Genomic DNA, 22,947 nt, shown 5'->3' with positions numbered 1-22,947 from the left:
TCATATACATATATTTATAATGCATATTATGTAATAGTAGTAAGATCATATGATTGATTGGATATGGGACCTCGGTTTTGCAGTCTCATCCGAAGGACCGCCCCATTTAGTCGCCTCTTACGACAAGCAAGGGGGTACTGAGGACCTATTCTAACCCGGATCCCCGAGGGAATAAGATTATATGAAGAGAAATCTTCGTCACAAAGAATGGTCGGAGCGTAGCGTAGCGAAGCCTATTCTTTGTGACGAAGATTTCCCATTAGTGTGTCACAATAGTGTCATGCCTGAGTTGACGGTTTTGATTAAGGAGCCAGTCTGTACAAATCGAACAAAAATTCCCGTGAAAATCAAACACGCATACTTTCAAAATGGATATTCAATCAAATCGGGTTTTGTGGGATGTAAAGGAAATTGATTTTGCTATACTAGGAGACTGGGGTGGAGAAAATGCTAAAGCCATCCAATTGATGAACATTCCTACTCAAAGTTTGTATCATAATGTGGCAAATAACGGTCGTTTTTCTGCACCCATGAGTTCGGAGGAAATCGCTGAGAAAAAGATAAATGCGGCGCCTCTGAAAACAAGGCAAAGTGAAATATGGACTATGAAGATGCGGAAGTTATGAGATTGATCACTGTTCTTTATCTTCACAGGTCGTCCCGAAAATTGACAATTCACTGTTGTTTGTGTCGTTGGTAATTTTTAGTGCTTTTTATATTCTTATTCATTGACCTCGTATCTACTATTAGATCCATCTTGTCCGTGAAGGTCAGAATGCTGGGGGAAAATTATCATCACACAAATAGTCCAACATTAAGTACCCCTTTTCGTAGACAATGAGAAGATCACTGGATCAGAACCCTAGGTACTGCATTTCCATATGAATGCAATGAGAATGTAAATGATGTGGGAAATTTGACTAGTCCACAAGGAGATAACGTGAAAATGTGATGGGACTCTTTCCCAATACTCAAAGACGGAAACGGATGAGAATGGACATCGTTCATATAAAAGACCAAGTATAAATGATGTTACGTTTGATTTACTTTTGCCGTACGTCAACAGACAATTAGGTCCTCATTCGTACAAAACTTTACTCTGTTATTTCAAGAAGCCACAGCTAGTCTATACTTGGATTTTTCAACACCTGAGTATAGACTGAACTCTGTGATTATGGATGTTGCCAATCACACGCTCTTTAGGCCACCACGAGTTATGGATGATATTCCTTCCAAATCATGCCGCTAGTTCACTAAGCTCAGATTTACAAACAAAGGAATACATGCCGTCAACATAAGCAACATTCTTCGTCATAAAAAAGTTCAGTCGTGTATTCCAACTTATTTCAAGTACAAGTCTACACCCTGTATTTCCTACAATTATACTTCTACTATTGCATCCAAACTTTATAATTATAAACAAACTATTATGAAGTCTATTGAGGATTATGCCAGACGATGGGCTAAATATGAAAAAGAAGAACTTGATACATTGTCAGAATGGATTAAAAGTATAAGAGGAATATTAAAATCCCGCATTAGACATATTAAAACAAAAGTACGTACCGTCCCTCCTTCTGTGTTTAATAAACCAGAAGTGATAAAAGAATTAAAAAGGTTACACGAGGAATATGTTATGGTTCCAGCTGACAAAGCTTGTAACATTCCTGTCTTTGTTTGTAAGGCTCATTATTACAACTGTATTTTAAACGAACTTGGCATTAATTCCACTGTTGGTAGTCATACTTCTACTCCAACTGCCCTTTCAAAAGATTAAAGTCTACAAAACCATGCTTCAGTCTTAGACAAGTTTCTAAATCCCAGACAATGGATTCCTAAACTTCATAAAAACCCTTACAAATAAAGATACATTGCTGGATCCAGGAAAGGTTCTACCAAGCCCTATCTTTGCTCCTCACGAAAATATTAACAGTTGTGAATGAGAAACTTTCAAACTTACTGTGCGCCTACATATGCCAGAAGTGGTGTTCATCAAATGTGGATTCTAAAAAACTCTAAAGAACTTTTAGTAAACTTAAATCGCAAAGCTTTTCTCAAATCAACAACATCAAAACGTAGGACTTTTCAACGCTTTACGCGACCATTCCTTACGATGAATAAAAGTCTAGACCTCGCATTGGGTCAAATGCTGTCTGACGTGTTTCATACCGATTGTTAAGCCGTCCTTGGCACACTGATTTGAATGCGCATAACTCCGTTTACCTGATCAGGATATGGGGCTCACGGCGGGTGTGACCGGTCAACAGGGGATGCTTACTCCTCCTAGGCACCTGATCCCACCTCTGGTGTGTCCAGGGGTCCGTGTTTGCCCAGCTATCTATTTTGTATTGCTTGTAGGAGTTATGAGATTGATCACTGTTTGTTATCTTCACCTTGCACTTTTTGACATCATAGATGGTTGCTTCTTCAACAAAAATGGAAAACGCAAATATTCATATCTAGTGATCACTCATCCAAAACATTACTTTGTTAAATGCCACTTTGATTCCACGCACAAGTACTCTGAAGTTGAAATAAAAAATATGCTGGAGTTCCTCATTGGCAATATCTTCGTGGTGTCTGGTGATCAGGTCTTCCAACAGCCTATTGGAATCCCCATGGACATGAATTGTGATCCTTTATTAGCTGACCTGTTTTTATATTCCTATGAAGCAGAATTTATTAAAAAACTTCTACGTGAGAAGAAAAAATCTCTTGCTGTGGCCTTCAATTCCACATTTAGATATATCGACGACGTATTATCTATTAACAATAATAATTTTCATTCATTCCAGTGAACTCGAAATGAAAGACATCAGAGAGTCGTCCACTTCATACTTAGATATTTTATTGAAAGTAAACATTAACGGCAAATTAACAACTCAACCTTATGACAAACGGGATGATTTCAGCTTCTCCATCGTCAGCTTCCCATATTTATGTAGCAATATTCCATTATCACCTGCATATGGTGTTTATATCTCTCAACTGATTCCATACGCAGGAGCTTGTTTTGCTTATTGTTAGGTTTTAAATCGAAGCAGGCTACTGACAAACAAGTTGATGGTGCAGGGGTTCCAACAGTCTCGTTTAAAGTCAGCCTTTCGCAAAGTCTATGGTCGTTTTAACAATCTAGTTTTCCAACACAACCTATCATAGGGTCAAGTGCTGTCTGACGTGTTTCATACCGATTGTTAAGCTGTTCTCAGCACACTGATTTTGACTACGGATAACTCCGTTTACCTGATCAAGACATAGGGCTCACGGCGGGTGTGATCGTTCGACAGGGGTGCTTACTCCTCTTAAGCACCTGATCCCACCTCTGGTATGTCCAGGGGTCCGCGTTTTCCCAATTATCTATTTTGTATGCTTATGGGAGTTATGAGATTGATCACTGTACGTTATCTTCGCTGATGTTGTTGGATTTTTAGTGTTATATATATATATATATATGTATGGATAAATCTCCGATATAATCTTCTAGAGTGCTCGACGTGGCCTCACGGAGCTGCATAAATTGATGACCAGATGGATTTCAATAACATAATATCATTTATTTCTCTACAGGCTGTTTCGTAAGGGGATAACCCTCCCTCACTCGTCAGGAGAAAAATGACAATCAATCTAGTCATCAATTTACACACACACACACACACACACACACACACACACACACATATATATATATATATAAAGTCAAAAAATAAAATCCAATACACAAACTTTTATCTATAGCGCTTTCGCCCTGCGGAGCCCGTTGCTGGTTGACAACAATGTCAGTAGATTTCGCAGGGCGAAAGCGCTATAGATAAAAGTTTGAGTATTGGATTCTATTTTTTGACTTTATTCTACCCCGATAACAAGAAAAAAGAATTTATTGAATTTATATATATATGCTGTATATGTACATTTTGTATTTATATTTAAATGCAATGTGTGTCTTGTATGATCCTTTTAAAGTAATTCCACCCTCCTGTGATGTCATCAGATTTTGCAAAATCAATGATTTATTTAGATTTATGTATGATAGGAACATAAAGTTTGTTGGTGTCTTTCCCGATAGTTATTGTAAAATATCTTGTTAAACATAAACTATTTCAAAAGTCAGTTATATTTGAATAATCAACGATATGTTTCAAAATGCCAAATCCAAGGGCAATAACTCTGTGTTTGTTGATTCTTTATCAAGTCTGTTATGCAATATATTTCCTTTCTTTTTCACAGAAATTTTGCATATTTTTGTGAAGAAGCAATTTCATGAAATTGTTATGAATATTATATTGTCATAACCAGTTTTATGAAATTTTGATAATGTTGTGTAAGGAAAATTGCAATTGATGCATGTCTCACATCTTAAAAAGTGTGATAACCTATATATTTTATTTGATAATTTATTAGTTTTAACTCTAATAAAGGAAATAAATACACTTTTTATATTTTTATCAGATAAACCTGCAAGTATGGAGTTACCTTAAATGTACGTCAAATAACTGTATCCCATTTCCATTCTCAATAACTGTGTAGCGTGTAACAGCGTGGCAAGAATGCCATCGACATCAAAAGTGTTTTTTTTTTACTTAACTAGATGGTCGAGCGCCCTGGTCACATGCTGCTAGATTTGGTTCCGCAGGTCGTAAGTACTGCCCCGGGTAGGGCCGGAAGTAGGTATCCAAATAAATGAATTGAAATATTCTATATTTTATGATAGATATATCTTCACTTAGGGCAGTTAATTTAAGATTTCGGTGCTTTATATACATGTATATGTTATTTTGAAAATCAATCGATTTGGGAGACGTGTGCGGAATCAGAAAGACAAAATGTCAGTAAATGGGACAAGGGTGCAAGGAAACTGTCAGAGGTTCATTGTAATTTCAAATGATTACAATTGATTTGTAATTAACAAAATTAAAATCCGGGAATAAGTGATTGAAATCAGAAATCGGCTATCTGCAGTGACAGATATACACCGTACTGGCAATAGATCTTTTCATAGCATACATCAACAATTTGATATATGTTTGTGAAACTACATGCATCACATCGAAATATCTTGATAACTGACCTTGAAATTACAAGTCACATATTGTTGACCTTGACAAATCTCTAATAGATAAAACAAAATTCAGACCAAAGTTGAAGTTGCAGACTTAACAGACACCCCAACCTCCACCCCAGCGATTCAGGCCAGATGAAGCTTAACTACTTGTTGGATCTTTAAATTTCATTTTAAGTGAATCCATGAATTAAAAAAGTGTTAGAACGAGTTTGAAAACTCATAAACTAGTTCACAGTTAGTGTGATTTACACACTCGGTGACCTCTTTGGACAATTTGATGTTATTATTCAGCGCATGCTAAAGTAAAAAAAAAAAAAAAAAAATGACGTAAGTTAAACCAACCACGCCTGAAACCCTGTAATCCCATGTATGTATCCATTAAAAATTTCCTGTTTAGAGACTGTGAGATTACGAGTGGTCGGATTTCCTTGTTTCGTGATTCATATACTAAACATTCAATGTGACACTGTACTAAGAGAGCGGATGTATTTAAAACTAAACAGTTACACAAGAAACTATTTACATGTAGGATGTATTCTTACAAGTAAGGTCGGACGAGAGGCTTTTCAATACAATCATAACTTTGGAAAACTTGAACGTTTAGACGACAGCTCTACATTAATTCCAGAGCAATGGATGGTAACGTTACAACAACGTTTGAGCCAACAACAACGTCATCAAACGACACCAATTCCACCGTCAGTATCTCCAATGGAACTACCGATACCCACACTGGCAGCAAGAGTTTGATTGACGAGTTCTTCGTCAGGGAATTTCGTAATGGATGCCTGGGATTTTACCAGACTCAGCTGTGGTCGTGTTTCGATGGTTCTACCTACGCCTTCTCCTTAGTAGCTGTAATCGTGGCATGTATTGGAATTGCAGGAAATGTCATTGCCTTTGTAAAGATCGTATCAGACAAGAAGCTCCATTCTGATATTTTTGTCGCCTTGGCGTGCGTGATTGTGTCGGATTCTCTCGCCTTAGTTTCGTACTCTGTCACCGGATACATAACTGAAGTAATTGTAGTTTTTGATATCATGCTAGCAGTGAATTTCGTTTTCATCATATGCACAACCATGTGGTCCATCCTCAATGCCCTGCTACTCACAGTTGTCCGCTATCGCATACAGAAGGAATCAGACTCCAAAAGAATGACGGTCAAAATCATTGTGTCCAACGTGATATTCTTCCTCACAGGACTAGCTCTTGGGGTAGCTTTTGTTATTCCGCTGTTCTTGAACATCAACTCGATCAATTACACTCGTACAGAGGAGTACCAACAGCTAGTCATAAACTTTTCCATCGCTCATCTCTATCTAAGACTTGCTATGGCGTCATGTCCGCTCATTCCAAGTCTTATTCTCCACTTTATGCGTCTTAGGATCAGGAATAACTTTTTCTACGTGAGGAAAAGCGTTTCAGTTGTCATTACCGTAATGTTGACTATTTTTAACCTGGCGTGTTTACAGGAAATCATACTTGTTTCTGTCTACCTGATCTGGGGTACCGATTTACCCGATTGGTTGAAACAGCTCACAACATCATCCGAATTCAGAATTTTCAGGATTAACCCCCTGCCTTGGATCATTAATTTTAGCATCAAACCGTTTTTTCTGTTATTGATAACACCTCCCATGAAATTGCTCTGGGGTAAAATATGCTGTTGTTATTTCTGATCAATAGCTGGCCTCTCCGGAGTAATTCTTGAGACATTGCTGTATAGAGACATTTTTGAGTGAGAACATGACGCAGAATAATAGTTTAAATTGTTATTTGGAATGTTTGAATAATTTTAAAGCTTTTCTAAAAGACGTGGCGTAAAGATTATACGTATATGTAATTATGATCTTGCATGTGTGAGTAATATTGTGATTTTATGAATATGAATATTACTGTTTTGTACGAATCTGACTTCTACATATCTTGGTTTGACCGTCTGTCCATCAGTCTACTGAAAAGGTTTCACAATAATCATCTCTTCTTTGAAGATGTGTTTCCGATTTTAGCACAAGCTGAAAAATATGTTCGGGAGTTATATTCTTTGATAATATAACAAGACGCATACTGAGTTTTGTTTCATTAAAGTAACAGATGCTTGTTTTGCCTGAAATATTTACTCAGTTAAACAATCAATAGCGACGTGCATTTTATTGTTTAAATTTTAGTTCAAATACCTGTCAGACTCTATTTAATTTCTACTACTGTTTTTCAAGTGTCTTAGATCGCATATTGCTTGAATACGTAAAACACTTTAATTAATTTCAACGTTTACTAGCAACATCTTTAGCAATATCAACTTGTAGTATTACAACCCTGCGGATCAATCTGATTTACTTACTATCAATAGAGACGGAATAGTTACATGATATTAAGAAATAAAACATGCAGGAAATATGAAACAGCTACTATCAAGTACGTTACATAAGGGAAGACAATAATGTAATTTTGCTTCATTCAGAGCCTCTTTGGGTCCTACACACAATCTTGAGTTTTTAGAGTTAGAATATTGATACAGTTGACATGATGGCTTGGGTTCCAACTGCAAAGTGCATAGAGTTTGGTTGATTGCTAAATAAGTTCCTTATTAACAGAAGGCTAGTAACTCTACCGCAATTAGGGTAATATCGGCAGTTAAACCAACACTCTAACACTATTAATGTCGCATTGCTTACCGTCTAAGTATGAAAGTCACAAAGTAAAAATGGTAAATGACAGGAATTGTTTATCTCCTAATATTGAAGAGTTCCAATCGTGACGTGTTTTTCTTTATTAGTGATTAGGCATTGACTACATATTACTAATAAAGAAAAAAAAAGGCTTTAGGAATTCTTCAATATCAGGAGAAAAACAATTACACCATGGGAGGCTTCATCTGAACGGAAAATTTAGTGACTGTTGTTAATTTGGGATTTTCATACCAAGACGGTAAGCATTGCAGCAGTAATACATGTAGTAATAGAGAAATGTGAAGATAAAGAACAGTGATCAATCTCATAACTCCTATAAGCAATACAAAATAGAGTTGGGCAAATGCGAACCCCTGGACACAGCAGAGGTGGGATCAGGTGCTTATCATTGCCGTTCATATCTATTTTCAATAAAATATCCAAGTATGGAGCAGAAGTGGACGACTCTGTGGTGTCTTTCATTTCGAGTTCACAGGGATATATCGAAATGCAACATGGTTGAAAATTATTATTGTTAATAGACAAAACGTCCTCCCTATATCTAAATGTCGAATTTAAGGCCACAGCAAGATATTTTTTCTTCTCACGTAAGGATAAATTCTGCTTCAGAAGAATATGAAAACAGGTCAGCTGACAAAGGAGCACAATTCGTGCCCATCGGAATTCCAACAGACTGTTGGAAAACCTGATCAGCAAAGACCACGACGAAGATATTGTCAATGAGGAACTCTAGCATATTTTTATTTTCAACTTCAGAGTACTTGTGCGTGGGATCAGAGTGGTGTTTAACAAAGTAATTTTTGGATAACTTTTAAGAAATATTTCCTTTTTCCATTTTTGTTAAAGAAGCAACTGTATATGATGTCAAAAAGTCTAGTCTTTAATTTATCGTGAGGAATAGTCGTGTAAAGTGTTGAAAAGTCATAGGTTTTGATGTTACTGATTTGGGAAACGTTTTCCGATTTCAAGTTTAATAAAAGTTCTTAATTTTTTCTAGAATCCACATTCAATTAACACCACTTCTGGCATATGTAGTCGCACAGTAAGTTTGAAGTTTCTCCTTCACAGCTGTTAATATTTTCGTGAGGAGCAAAAATAGAGGCTTGGTAGATAAAACTGTTGTCTAGCGTCCTTTTTATAGACAGACTTGGGCAAGTCTGTATTTTTTATGTTTTCTCTGAATTACTTCTTAGATATACATGTTGTAGCACTAAGCAGTTAAGGTATTTCTACCCTCCTGTGATGTCATGGGATTTTCCAAAGTCAATGATTTAATATGATTTATGCATGACAGGAACATAAATGTTGTTGGAGTCTTTTTCAATAGTTATTGTAAAAAATCTTCTTAACCATAAGGTGAAGATAACGAACAGTGATCAATCTCATAACTCCCATAAGCAATACAAATAGATAGTTGGGCAAACACGGACCCCTGGACAAACCAGAGGTGGGATCAGGTGCCTAGGAAGAGTAAGCATCCCCTGCTGACCGGTCACACCCACCTGAGCCCTATATCCTGATCAGGTAAACGGAGTTATCCGCAGTCAAAATCAGTGTGCCAAGAACGGCTTAACAATCGGTATGAAACACGTCAGACAGCACTTGGCCCAACGATAGGTTGTATTGACGAACTAGATCGTTATAACGACCATAGAATTTGCGAAATGCTGACTTCAATCGAGACGGTTGAAACCCTTGTACCATCAACTTGTTTGTCAGTAGCCTGCTTCGATTTAAAACCTAACAATAAGCAAAACAAGCTCTTTCATATCGAATCAGTTGAGATATATAAACACCATATGCAGGTGATAATGGAATATTGCTAAATAATTATGGGAAGTTGACGATGGAGAAGCTGAAATCATCCCGTTTGTCATACAGTTGAGTTGTCAGTTTGCCGTAAATGTCTACATTCAATAAAATATCTAAGTATGAAGCAGAAGTGGACGACTCTCTGATGTCTTTCATTTCGAGTTCACTGGAATGAATGAAAATTATTATTGTTAATAGATAATACGTCGTCGATATATCTAAATGTCGAATTGAAGGCCACAGCAAGAGATTTTTTCTTCTGTTGAGTTGTCAGTTTGCCGTTAATGTCTACATTCAATAAAATATCTAAATATGAAGCTGTAGTGTCCTTTATTTCGAGCTCACAGGGATATGTATCAAATCGACATATGAATGAAAGTTATTATTGTTAATAGACAAAACGTCATCGATATATCGGAATGTCGAATTAAAGGCCACAGCGAGAGGTTTTTTCTTCTCATATAGAAGTTTTTGAATAAATTCTGCTTCATATGAATATAGAAACAAGTCAGCTAACAAAGGAGCACAATTCGTGCCCATGGGGATTCCAACAGACTGTTGGAAGACCTGATCACCAAAGACCATGAAGATATTGTCGATGAGGAACTCTAGCATATTTTTTATTTCAACTTCAGAGTACTTGTGCGTGGAATCAGAGTGGTGTTTAACAAAGTAAGTTTTGAATGACTGATCACTAGATATGAATATTTCCGTTAAATATAACCATAAAATATTTCAAAAGTCTAAGTTATATATGAATAATCAATTACATGTTTCAAAACATTGAATCCAAGGGCAATAACTGTGTTTTCATTAAATCATTATGCGATAGATTTCCTTTATTTTTCACCAACATTTTGTATATGTTTTTAAAGAAACAGCTTTATGAAATTGTTACATTTATGAATACTATTATATCGTAAGAACCAGTTTTTGTGAAATTTTGGCAATGCTGTTTAAAGAAAATTGCAATTTTCTGACGTTGATAACAGGTATATTGTGCTAATAGTATTTGTTAAGAATTTATTAATAACGAAACATACTTATTTTTATTTCTTACTACGATATATTATTTGAAGAATCAAAAATCAAATAAAAGATTCTACCTATAATTCTAGAAGGGTAGAATTACCTTACTTGAGGCGAACGAGCTGATTTTAAAATGATTTATTATAAGTTATTCTGCAATTTCAATATTGAAATCTAAATCAATCATCAATCTCATAACTCCTATATATATACATATTTTACATACGTTATTTGGAGAAGACATAGCTAATGAAAGATGAAGATAAGGAACAGTGATCAATCTCATAACTCCTATAAGCAATACAAAATAGAGAGTTGGGCAAACACGAATCCCTGGACACACCAGAGGTGGGATCAATGATTATAATGTTTAAAATGTAAGTTCCGTGTAACATTTAAATAATAAAAGTACAAATGTTAATGAGGTAAATCATGTAAATTTTAACATGAAACAAGACATTTTTTCTTAGAAATATATTGGGGGTCGTTAGCATATAGCCATTTCACTTCATCCTTTTATGGTTTTAAGATTTCGTAAGAAAATCTCAAGGTTAGTCTGCCCTATCAGTTTGTTAAATCAGACAATATCATATTGCAAAATAAACATGTTGACATGTACCACAAATTTTCATTGTATTAATTGTTTTTTATTTGAAACTAAAGAAAGTAACAAGATTCACATTTACAAAATACTTCAGAATTGTATGTATTCATTAATAATTTCAGGTTTCATTATTTTGCGTGAGTTGTTTTTTTTCTACAAGCTGATAGTGTTTGGTTTGGTTTCGCTTACGTTGAATTACACTAAGTATGCACACATTCATTTCTTTCTGTTGACCGCCATTTTGGTTTGGATTCTCCTCGTACAACTTCAGGAAACACAAAAATATTAAATTCGTCTTCTTTTAATCTGAAACGAAAATTATATATACACTGTACATATATTCCATCATCAAACGTAAAACATTCTGGAAGCCATTATACAACTTTGAGTATCTCGTGATATCAGAATCAATAGGGGTCTTCTACTCATTATGCTGTACCAGTGTACCAAATTTGGTGTCAATCAAGCAAATGATTCTTAAACAAGCAAATAATTCTTGAAATAAAAGAGACCATATATTACTACGTCCAGTTTGACCCTTGACCACATGAACCCAAATTTTATAGGGGTGGTCTACTTCTTATGATGTACCAGTGCACCAAGTTTGATGTCTGTTAAGCAAAGGGGTCTCCAGATATTGAGCGGACAGTGTCTTCCTATGTCCAGAGTAGTTGACCCTTGACATTTTGACCTTTTAATCGATAGGGATCCTCTTCTATTCATAAACAACCCACATATGAAATTTTATTACATTCAAGTGAATGGTTCTCAAGATATTGAGCGGACAACATGTGGCCTACCGACCGACAGACAGATGCAAAGCAATATGCCCCTCTTCTTTGAAGAAGGCATAATTAAATAATCATTCACTCCTGTTAACAATGTTAGATGTTAGGACATTAATGCATGGATTATTTTTCGAAAGGCCACGTGTTAATAACGCTAATGTTACTGATTCAACTTACTTATCTATCTTTGCTCTTTTAGCGATGAATAGAATCACCATGAATATTGGTAGGCAGGAAAGGAGGATCCATAACAGTTGATAATTAACTGAAACGAATTCAAGTATAGACATTCAGATATCATTACACAGTTACAGACAATGATGATCGGAATAAATTGGGTATCTTCTATACAGTACTCACACTCCGAACAAAAACTTCCGAAGTATCCAAAGTCACATTCACACTTAAAGGCGTTGATTTCGTCTACACATTGACCATGAACGCAAGGCGAACTCTGGCACTCATTGACCTCTAAATAATAAGATACAAGTACATACACTCAGTAAGACTTAGAAGTAGGTTAAGAAACGTAGTGTATACACGAGCAGTGAGAACTGATGCCTTAAAATCCTTTTATGACTTTTTCGCGAAAAAAGAAACATACAATTTCGTTTGGTGAAGTACTTGGCAATTTAAGAGCTTATCAATCGATAGAGTACGAGTAATTTTAGGGTTAAAAATACATGTACGTTTTACCTATCTCGCAATTCGTTCCGCTGTAACCTGGTTGACAGAGGCATCTATAAGCATTAACCAGGTCAACACAGGTACCATGCATACACGGGGAGCTTAAACATTCATCGATATCTGGAAAATTGAATAAATGATTTAAAAAAATCACTTTCTAGGTGTAATTATTAAAGATTACCAATGCATTAAAAATGGTTTCAAAGCTCAAAGCACTTCCAAAGACGACTGCCAAGTTTCCAAGAGACATGAATGACCATCGTTAATTAACTCGTCCTCCTTTGAGAATAATTACGTCACCTATAATCTCTTCGCACCATTGGCGAATAGGAAGTGTCTTATTCGCTCCTTAAATAACTTATTGATCAACAAGCCTAAAACTTGCTGTGTAAATACGTTCGTAGAATTAGTGCTACCCTTTTTGGTACATATTTTCCTAATATAAAATGTTCCGTTTGTCCCGAGGAAGGGACAAATTGACAATATAACTTCGTATCGTTGGTCATTTCAGTGATGCGTGTGTGTGTGTGTGTGTTGTATGTGAGTGTGTGTGTGTGTGAGAAAACAGTGTGCCATTTTTATACGGTGGGTATTTATAGCCACTGTCTTGTGCTGCCGCTGCAATGGGCGTTCCTGTATATACAACTTCCCATATTTATGTAGCAATATTCCATTATCACCTGCATATAGTGTTTATATCTCTCAACTGATTCGATACGCAAGAGCTTGTTCTGCGTATAGTCAGTTTTTAAATCGAGGCAAGATACTGACAAACAAGTTGATGGTACAGGGGTTTCAACAGTCTCGATTGAATTCAGCATTCGCAAATTCTATGGTCGTTATAACGATCTAGTTCGTCAATACAACCTATCATTGGGTCAAATGCTGTCTGGTATGTTTCATACCGATTGTTTATAGGCCGTTCTTGGCACACTGATTTTGACTACGGATAACTTCGTTTACCTGATTAGGATATAGGGCTCACGGCGGGTGTGACCGGTAGACAGGGGATGCTTACTCCTCCTAGGGACCTGATCCCACCTCTGGTGTGTCCAGGGATCCGTGTTCGCCCAACTATCTATTTGTATTGCTTGTAGGAGTTATGAGATTGATCACTGTTCGTTATCTTCACCTTTCATACACGGAGATCCTAGAGGTGGCAATTTGCAGGCAGAAAATCAGGAAATTTGAACTGTTTTCATTATCAAAATCAAATGTATATGATTGTAAACAGGTTTTGAAACCTTTTCAATAACGTTTTGTGCTATAAACGCGAAAATAATTCCCAATTGCTGTTATGTTACATTCCTCGATTCATACATATTCATATAAGATGACGGCGTTGTCATCAACAAGAATACGGTACATGCACTGGTCCACATTGATGTTACATTTTAGCTGGTTAGATAAGCAATTGAATGCGATATTCAACATGGTTTCGTTAGTGAAACTGAGTAAGTAAACAAGAATACTTAGAATAAAGTTTTAGAATTGTACATAGGGGATTTTATTATTGAAAAACTATGATGATTTTTCGTATGTAATCAAGAAGTTTCTAGAGCTGACGAAAATAACATTTACTTGTACATTTCGTACATTTGAGTTCTTATTCATATGTAGATAAAGTATGGTCACAGATACTTCCCTATAAACACGGGACACCGTGGACCGAGCCTAGGCCTATATAATAGTCGGCGCCTTTGAAGTTGCGGTTTCTGCGTCCGCCTTTGAAAGCCCTACATGTTATACGGAGTATAAAATTGCATTCTCAGATTACAATGTACCGAAAACGGTTACATTTCTTGCAAAATACTATTAAGATATTGATTATCTAAACTTTAAAGATCTACTTTCCAATTTCTCATTTTAAATTGTTTGAATGAGCTGATTACGCGTTCCAACTTGCATGTAATTTTTCAAATTCTTTGTAATAGGAGTAATTCATATTGATATCAATTTCCGTTGGTCTTAGTACGATAGTTATCATTTGTTTATTGGTTTCTTTATGTAATTAAGAGATTTTCAATGATAGCTCAAGTCTATGTGGCATATTTCATAACAATTATTTCTTCACCTCGTAAGATATACAAATTAAGAGTTGAACAAACACGGACCCCTGGATATACCAGATGTGGGACCAGGTGCCCAGGAGGAGTAAGCATTCCCTGTCGACCGATCACACCTGCCGTGAGCCCTACCAATGTATCTTGATCAGGTAAACGGAGTAATCCAGTCAAAAATCGATGTGTAAAGAACAGCCTAACAATTGGTATGAAATACGTCTGGCAACATTTAATCCATTGATATATCATTCTCCATTTTTCCTGATTAGTGTAGGTCCATAGCAACCCTTGCTTGTCGTAAGAGGCGACTAAATGGGGCGGTCCTTCGGATGAAACCGAAAAAGAAAGCCCAGGAACCCGTGCAACAGCAGGTGCGGCACATTAAAGACACCCCCGCCTCAAAGGCAGTTAGCACCGAGCATAGTCCAAAAATTTGCAGCCCTTCACCGGCAATGGTGAAGGTTTCGTATGAGTGAAAAATTCTTAAGCGGGACGTTAAAAGATATACAACCAACTAAAAGCATTTTACAAGGCGATTGTTCTCAAAGTTCTGAAATAAACTCCTATAAGATCAAGAGGAAAACATTGCATAAATATGAATTTCTTGTTCCTTTTATTCTCTCACGAGAAAACAAATTGCTCATTTACAAGGCATTATCTTAATTCAATTTTGGGAAATGCATTTTTAAACTATATGTACATGTTTCTTCTTTTGGAGTTTTAAATTCTCTATGAACTCGTTTATCTTGTTTTACCATTACTGAATTATTATTACAAAATGATCACCATTAATGATTGCTCATTCAGGAAGTTTCTGTTTTAAGGTCACCTTAGCTAAGCTTTTCCCAACCCACGCCACCGTCTATCAGTACTTTGATTGTATTACTTGGATGAACAAGTATATAGTAAAAAAATATAATTATCAGCAATATTTGTCTATTCATTTCAAATATCAAAACCTAGTTGAGAAGCTCAGAAAGTTAGTACGTCGATTAATGAACTGTAGATCGCGGGTTAGAGTCCAGCAGGGGTTTTAATTTTTTTCCAGATTGATTTCTACTAAAACTGAATTTTTTTTACTAAGTAAAGTAAATTTGAAAGTTTTCAATTTGAAAATGTTGCTGCACATATCCTCCACTTTTCATCCATATCAATTTCTCTGGTGTAGCATTCCTCCTTAAATTGATACACAAGATTATACAACTCGAACGCTAATATTAGCAATAACTTCAACCCCCAATATTACCTACGTATTTCATTAATTCAACAAGAGGCCCTCGGGCCTTAACGGTCACCTGAGTATCATAGCCATACATCAATATGGAATCTTTTTTACACATGTTTATGATCTTTCAAAATATGCATAAAATTCCAATTCAATTAGAGAAGAAGAAGGAAAATTGAACGTTTGAAGCATACAAATCATCGTGACATCTCCCATGAAAGCCAATAACCTGACCCATGGGTCGTGTATTTTACAATTTAAGAAGAAGGCATTACGGACATCATAAACGTGCATTTAGGTCATCTTCCATGACTGAGAAAGTAGACAAAAATATTTTTAAAAACACATTTTCATGATGTGGCCATATTGGCCCTGCTCAAGGACCTGAACCCCTGATCCAGGAGCCACGAATTTCACAATTCAGATAGAGAGCTTAATGGACATCGTAATCATGCATTTAGTTTTTCTTAAATATTTATGGGAGTAGGAAAGGTTTTCTAAGATTTAATACATTTTCACTACATGGCCATATTTGCCCCGCTCTAGGACAAGAACCCTTGATCCAGGGGCCATGGATCTCATAATTTTGATAGAGGGCTTTATGGACATCATCTTCATGTATTTAGTTTTTCTCAAATATATATGGGAGCAGAGAAGATTTTCTAAAATCCAATACATTTAGGTCATATTGGCCCCACCATAGGGCCTGAACCTCATATAAAGAAGCCATGGATTTCACAGCTCCATAGATATCATATCCACGCATTTGGTTTTTCTCCCACGTGTGGGAGTAGGGAAGAGATGTTTGAAAATTTGACATTTTTTGCAGATTGTCCCCTTCCATGCTGCCCTGGAAGAGCTCAGATCATAATTTTCACAACTTTCATTCCTCTTAACCTAAAGAAGCTTCATGCCAAAAATAGTGATAATTGGCCTTGTACTTTTTTCAAGAAGTCAAAAAATGTAAAATTGTTAACGGACGACGCCGGACGTAGACCAACAACAAAATACATACACATCAATCCCGCAGAAAAGAAAATACTAATTCCGCAGAAACAAGCTTTTATACTGATGTACCTATTCCGCAAATGTTCACACTGTATCCAGACTGGCTTTTGTACTGATAACTATTGGTCGACGCATCCTCGGTCCCTCATGGTATTTGCGCTTCTGGCTGAATATTTAGCCACAAGCGCAAACACCACGAGGGAACCTGGAAAGCCATTAACTATGTCGATAAAAGTACCATGCAGACATGGATACCTAAGGCATTCATTGATCTCTGAAAAATACGGAAATCAAATGAACACGAGTTAAAATGCCGAGTATATTACAATGTTGAATACATGTCATTCTCGACATTGCAGGCATGTGAAGGACTACAAGATATATAATGCTCAAGCATAGTTCTCCTTACCAGATTCACATCGGATTCCTGCATAACCTGGAAAACACTGGCATTGAAACTCGTCCAAAAGGTCACTGCAGTTACCGTGGATACATGGTGAACTTTGACATTCATCAATATCTTCAACAAAAACGAAGAGAAGAGTATTTAATTATTGAACATGTTAGCATTTGGTATGAAGACATTATATTTGCTAACTTTCAGTGAGATTGTTTGATTGTTATTTTACGTTTTCACTCACGTAAAGACGTCACTAGCGGCTAGTGAAATACCACAAATTTTGACCTATGCTTGGCTCTTATGTTCGTGCATGTGAGGGTTCTACCTACTATAACACGGGCAGCGATAGGGTCAATTACGTTCGCAATGTAACGAAATACTTTAACTTACATTGATAATGTTGTAAATTACTTGCAATTACATTGATGTTAACCAATGTAATCAATTACTTTCAAGAACGTAATTAAATACATTTCAATTACTGAAGTTTATTTCAAAATGTCTTGGAAGACTTGACAGCAAAGTCCTCTTTGATTCGTCTTCAAGTTTTTTGAGCAATTTTGCTAAAAAGCGGACTTTAAAATTTCCAGATGCATTTCTGGAACATAAAATTCGTCCCGTACATTTGAAGTAATGTTTAAATCTGGATGAAGTCTTACTCAAGTGTTTTTTAACCTGTGCTTTTGTTCTCTGGCATGAGAAGGGTTTACACCTGAACAAAAGTAGTCCTGGACAATGTGACCATGCTGCATTGAATATATAGACATAACGAGGCATCTAATTATTGCATAAACACCCCATCTCCGACAATGAAACAGTCGAACACACTTTCATTCCATCATTTACAAAGTTTGAATAAAGAATTTAATGTAATTGAAAAGTAATTGAAAATACTTGACTTTTTGGGGATGTATTGAAATTCCTTCCATTACTTCTAATTGAAAGCAAAGTCAATTACAAAAACATTCAATTGCTTTTATACCTGTCTGCCTGTACTAAATAAAAACATCACATCCTTTAAGGAATAAAATAGGTCATTCATTACATATACAATAAATGACAGTAAAGGGAACACAAACTAGGATTCAAATATAAGTAAAAGTTACCTACAAGTAAAATGTACAGACAATGTATAATGACAAATTGATGATGGGGGCGTTAACAAGCAAGCCTATATTTGTATATCTCTGTCTCGTGTATTCCTTTTCTACAAATATTGTCTGGCTTGTTAACATGGCCTTTTAACGCCCCCTTTTCTGACTTTTTCCAAGTTGTACATATGTTTCGGTCTACTTTTTATATGCCATATATTGTCACCAGTCATAATATGTCAGATGACACATTTTTTGTTCTCAGGTGCTAATTTTGAGATGTGGCAATTTGTCATTATGTGATAGTGTATTATTTTGAAGTGTTTTTAAACTTAAAATAATCTAAAATTAAGTATTGATATACCAATTAAATATTTGTAAATAAATAATGCAAACTAAATACTCATATAAAATACATGTACATATTACTAACCAGCACTGCACGTTTCTATTACTGAAGTATAACCAGAGTTATCTTTCTTTAGAATAAGAGTTGTCTTTAGTGTTTTATTCATTCAAGACAAGTATAGGCAGAGGACTAGTTTAGAGGTCAGTAGTCTTTGATTGGTCACTGTAAGTATTCCTGGAATTTTATTGGAAGGTCTTGAAGGTCAAAGTCCTGGAGAGTTTTATTCTGTAAATTTAAATCACGTTGAAATTAGCAGTCAGAGAGATTGCCAGTGCTATATATTTTGCCATTAATTAAGAATTGAAGGAAATTGGACAATTTATTGAAGACCTTGAAAGTAAGTTGTTTCTTTAATAATTCCCATTAACAATTCTAGAGTATGAATGGAAGTATGAAAATGATGAGTTATAGTTATACATGTATATAAGAGAAAGAGAGTAGTGATCAAATATAAATGTATCAATAGTTTTTAAAGTAAATTACACTGATATAAAATTAATGCTATGTATCCGTAGATATGATAATATCAGCCTTGATGTAAGACATTATTATAATGTTTACATAAGAGTGAATGTGTGTATTACTATACACAGGTCTGATGTGTTGTAATTACACCATGGACATGTTCCAATTCTTTCTTTTGCCTGAATCCACAATTCGGTAACTATTGTAATTATTGCTTATCATATTGTATATTAGCATTGTATACATATTCATAATTGAGATTTATTATATTCAATCTATTTTGCTTGAGTAAATTAGAAGTTATTTCTATTACATAGTACAGATTAATTCAGTGTAATGCAATTATTTATTGAGATTGATCACTGTTCGTTATCTTCACCTTGCCTTATTACCTATGATAAATGTAAGATATATATATTTTATCATAACAATGTGATAATTTATTTATGTTGATACTGTAATTGTTATGTTGTTATATGTTTTGTAGGGTATATATATATTATATTCATCTTCAAGATCACAAATATAACAACCTAACGAAAAAATCAACTGTGTTGTGTCTACATTAATACCGCACGGTTACACTTATACATTGTCTGTACATTTTACTTGTACATGTAGGTAACTTTTACTTATATTTGAATCCTAGTTTGTGTTCCCTTTACTGTCTGTTCAGCCGATATAAGAAGCACTTGAATAACGATTAGCTGCGTTTAATAGCAAAACATCACCTTCTAGACTCAAATTTCCCCTTTGTTTACGAAGAATCAAATACAGAATGCGCATGCGCAGTCTGCCAGTATGCAAATAGGGATGCTCTAAATACCACATAAAAGTCCGAGCTGTGTGCATGAACACAAGGCAACAGATATAAATGATTTATTGACATAAATCATTTTTATAGAAATGTATTTCAATACATCTAATTACAATTACATGTACATTTTTCAATTACCCCATCCCTGAACACGTGACCTTCGTCTTTAAGGCCCTATCTGAAAGATCTGCGACTTTCCCTTTTAATTCCGTTCGATTGGCGCTCACTCTTACGCTTCTTGATGGAGGAATTGTGACCAAATTTCAAAACCATATATGTATCCGTTACAGAAAAAAGTCCGGAAAACAGGACCTCGGACGGACAACCAGCCAGCCAGACGCACGGACAGAGGCATATTAACATAATACGTCCCGTCTAAATATAATATAATATATTCACATAAATCCCGCATAAATAAAAGCATCACTTCCGTAGAAACGCATGTACAGTTTGAAAACACGTATCAGAACAGACCGCGACGCTGCGCGGGCTGTAATCACGCACAGCATTGTGCAGGGGGTCATAAGGCTAGGATGAAACAGTTAATCCACGGTTCCTCATGGTACATGTTTTTGCGCTTCTGGCTGAATATTTGGCCACAAGCGCAAATACCACGAGGGAACCTGGAAAGCCATTGACTATGTCGATAATAGTACCATGCAGACATGGATACCTAAGGCATTCATTGATCTCTGAAAAATACGGAAAACAAATGAACACGAGTTAAAATGCTGAGTATATTGCAATGTTGAATACATGCCATTCTCGACATTGCAGGCATGTGAAGGACCACAAGATATATAATGCTCAGGCATAAATTCACATCGGATTCCTGCATAACCTGGAAAACACTGGCATTGAAACTCATCCAAAAGGTTACTACAGTTACCGTGGATACATGGTGAACTTTGACATTCATCAATATCTTCAACAAAAACGAAAAGAAGAGTCTTTAATTATTGAACATTTGGTATTATATTTGCTAACCTTCAGTGAGATTGTTTGATTGTTATTTTACATTTTCACTCATGTAGAGGCGTCACTAGCGGCTAGTGAAATGCCACACATATTTTTTAACCTATGCATGGCTCTTATGTTCGTACCAGTGAAGGTTCTGTATCGTGCCAAGGCCTACTATAACACGGAATCAATCCGAATCGAAGGCCACTGACCGACCGACCGACAGGTGCAAAGCTTGAAGGGGGCATACAAATGGACACAAACTTTGAAAATTTTCAGCTCAGATGGTGTCCATGTCCCTTTAATGCATTGATTTATAACATAAATACTGGTTAGTGTACCTGAAGCTATTAAACGGATTTGAGTTGAAATTAAATATTTTGTACTCTGTTATCGTTATTTGTCATTTTTTACACATTGTTGAAATGTCTTCGCCGAATGTAAAACGGAAAGTTTTAACTTTGTCTGAAAAAATCAAAGTGATTGATCTGGATAAAAAAAGGTATATCTTCTCGCAAGATTGCAGAAGAATTAAATGTTGGCAAGACTCAGATAAACAACGTTTTGAAAAGAAAAGCTCGATATCTGGAGGATTTTGAAAATAATGTGGATCCAGAAACAAAATTGCGACGACACATTACGGGAAATGAAGAAATAAATGGTTTATGCTGGGAATGGTTTAAATGATGCAACATTTCTTAGAATAAATGTAACGGAGTCCCTTTCTACATGGACATTAGAATGTACATATGTATGATCAGGATTTTTATGAAATTCACCTTATTTTACTCTGTGAAGTATATTAAAGTTTATAACTTGTTCATATATTGATTGACTGGCTGTTTACAGGGCAAACTAGAATAAGAGGCCACCTGTCATAAGTGGCCACTTTCATAACTTCTCTAAGGTGACCTCTTAAAATAGGTTTGACTGTATATGAAAATTTTAAAAAATCAACTTCTCGTCTACTTTCATTTTAGTCGATAATCTTTAGTTTATTGCGAAGTAATTTTTAAACAAGCATTTGATTTGAAATGCGACAACGTATCAATATTTTCATGCTTAGCTGTCAGTACCGAGTTTAAGAATCAAAATCATCTTGAAATATTACATGTAGGTAACTTAGTTAAGCGGACAGCATTTCTAGAATGTATATTTCATTTATGATATTTTACCTATATTACAAACAGTGCCGCTGTATCCAGGTTGGCAAATACATTTGTAACCATTGTAGAGATCAACACATTCACCATTATGGCATGGGAGGCTTAAACATTCATTAATGTCTGAAAATAAAAGATACAAGGACCTAATATTTTGCCCAATGCTTGACCTAAAAAATCTTTAGGTATTGATCATAATCATAGTGTTTTATTTCGATAATTTTACAGATATACGATCTTGTCATACTCTCATGTAATTGTATTTTACTGTTCTATTCCTCTTCTTACCCCGGTAAAGCGCCTTTGAGTAATTTTTTTTGTATAAGGAGCTATATAAATTTTATTATTTATGCCAACATTTTCGGGGTAAAGGATTAGAAATATTTAAGATTTGATATTTCAATATTGAAAATTCTCAAATTAAGAAATGTTTCAACCTGAAGGTTTATGGCATATGTAAGAAATATTAGCTGAACAGTCGATGTCATTCCAAGTTCCAGGTGGTAAGAAGTGCACACAGTCTTCACCATCAGAGTCATTGGGTTCACCATCATCCCAGTTCGAATAGGAACTTTGCTATAAGATTGAAAGAAAATTATTCCATCCATCTGAATAAGAAAACTGCTTATCAAATAATATGCCGCTGATGGGGATTCAAATAGAAATGGGACGTTTTT

At 35.5% G+C, this 22,947-nt stretch overlaps 2 protein-coding genes across 2 annotated transcripts; one reads left to right on the top strand and one right to left on the bottom strand.

Annotated features, from left to right (window-relative positions):
- The first annotated feature begins 5,691 nt into the window (after positions 1 to 5,691).
- Positions 5,692 to 6,738, top strand: LOC125647395 (uncharacterized). Its single transcript, XM_048874074.2, has one exon. The coding sequence runs from the start codon at positions 5,692 to 5,694 to the stop codon at positions 6,736 to 6,738; it is 1,047 nt and encodes a 348-aa protein (XP_048730031.2).
- A 4,539-nt stretch (positions 6,739 to 11,277) lies between these two features.
- LOC130046991 (protein jagged-1-like) lies at positions 11,278 to 17,678 on the bottom strand. Its single transcript, XM_056140954.1, has 5 exons — positions 17,375 to 17,678; positions 12,679 to 12,789; positions 12,343 to 12,453; positions 12,160 to 12,247; positions 11,278 to 11,500 (listed from the first exon to the last, which is right to left on the bottom strand). Exons 2-5 carry the CDS (start codon positions 12,758 to 12,760, stop codon positions 11,395 to 11,397), a joined length of 387 nt encoding a protein of 128 aa, XP_055996929.1. The 5' UTR covers positions 12,761 to 12,789; positions 17,375 to 17,678; the 3' UTR covers positions 11,278 to 11,394.
- Positions 17,679 to 22,947: the final 5,269 nt, after the last annotated feature.

Source organism: Ostrea edulis, chromosome 6 (genome assembly GCF_947568905.1).
Source record: "Ostrea edulis chromosome 6, xbOstEdul1.1, whole genome shotgun sequence".
Taxonomy (NCBI): domain Eukaryota; kingdom Metazoa; phylum Mollusca; class Bivalvia; order Ostreida; family Ostreidae; genus Ostrea; species Ostrea edulis.
This window is presented reverse-complemented; position numbering and strand designations above follow the sequence as displayed.

Excerpts from the sequence above, each read along its gene's own strand:
- LOC130046991 (XM_056140954.1), bottom strand. The coding sequence starts at position 12,760 with ATGCATGGTACCTGTGTTGACCTGGTTAATGCTTATAGATGCCTCTGT. Across the intron at positions 12,248-12,342 it reads CGGAAGTTTTTGTTCGGAGT|TTAATTATCAACTGTTATGG; the intron begins GTGAGTACTGTA and ends AATTCGTTTCAG. Across the intron at positions 11,501-12,159 it reads AAAAGAGCAAAGATAGATAA|ATTAAAAGAAGACGAATTTA; the intron begins GTAAGTTGAATC and ends TTTTCGTTTCAG.
- LOC125647395 (XM_048874074.2), top strand. The coding sequence starts at position 5,692 with ATGGATGGTAACGTTACAACAACGTTTGAGCCAACAACAACGTCATCA.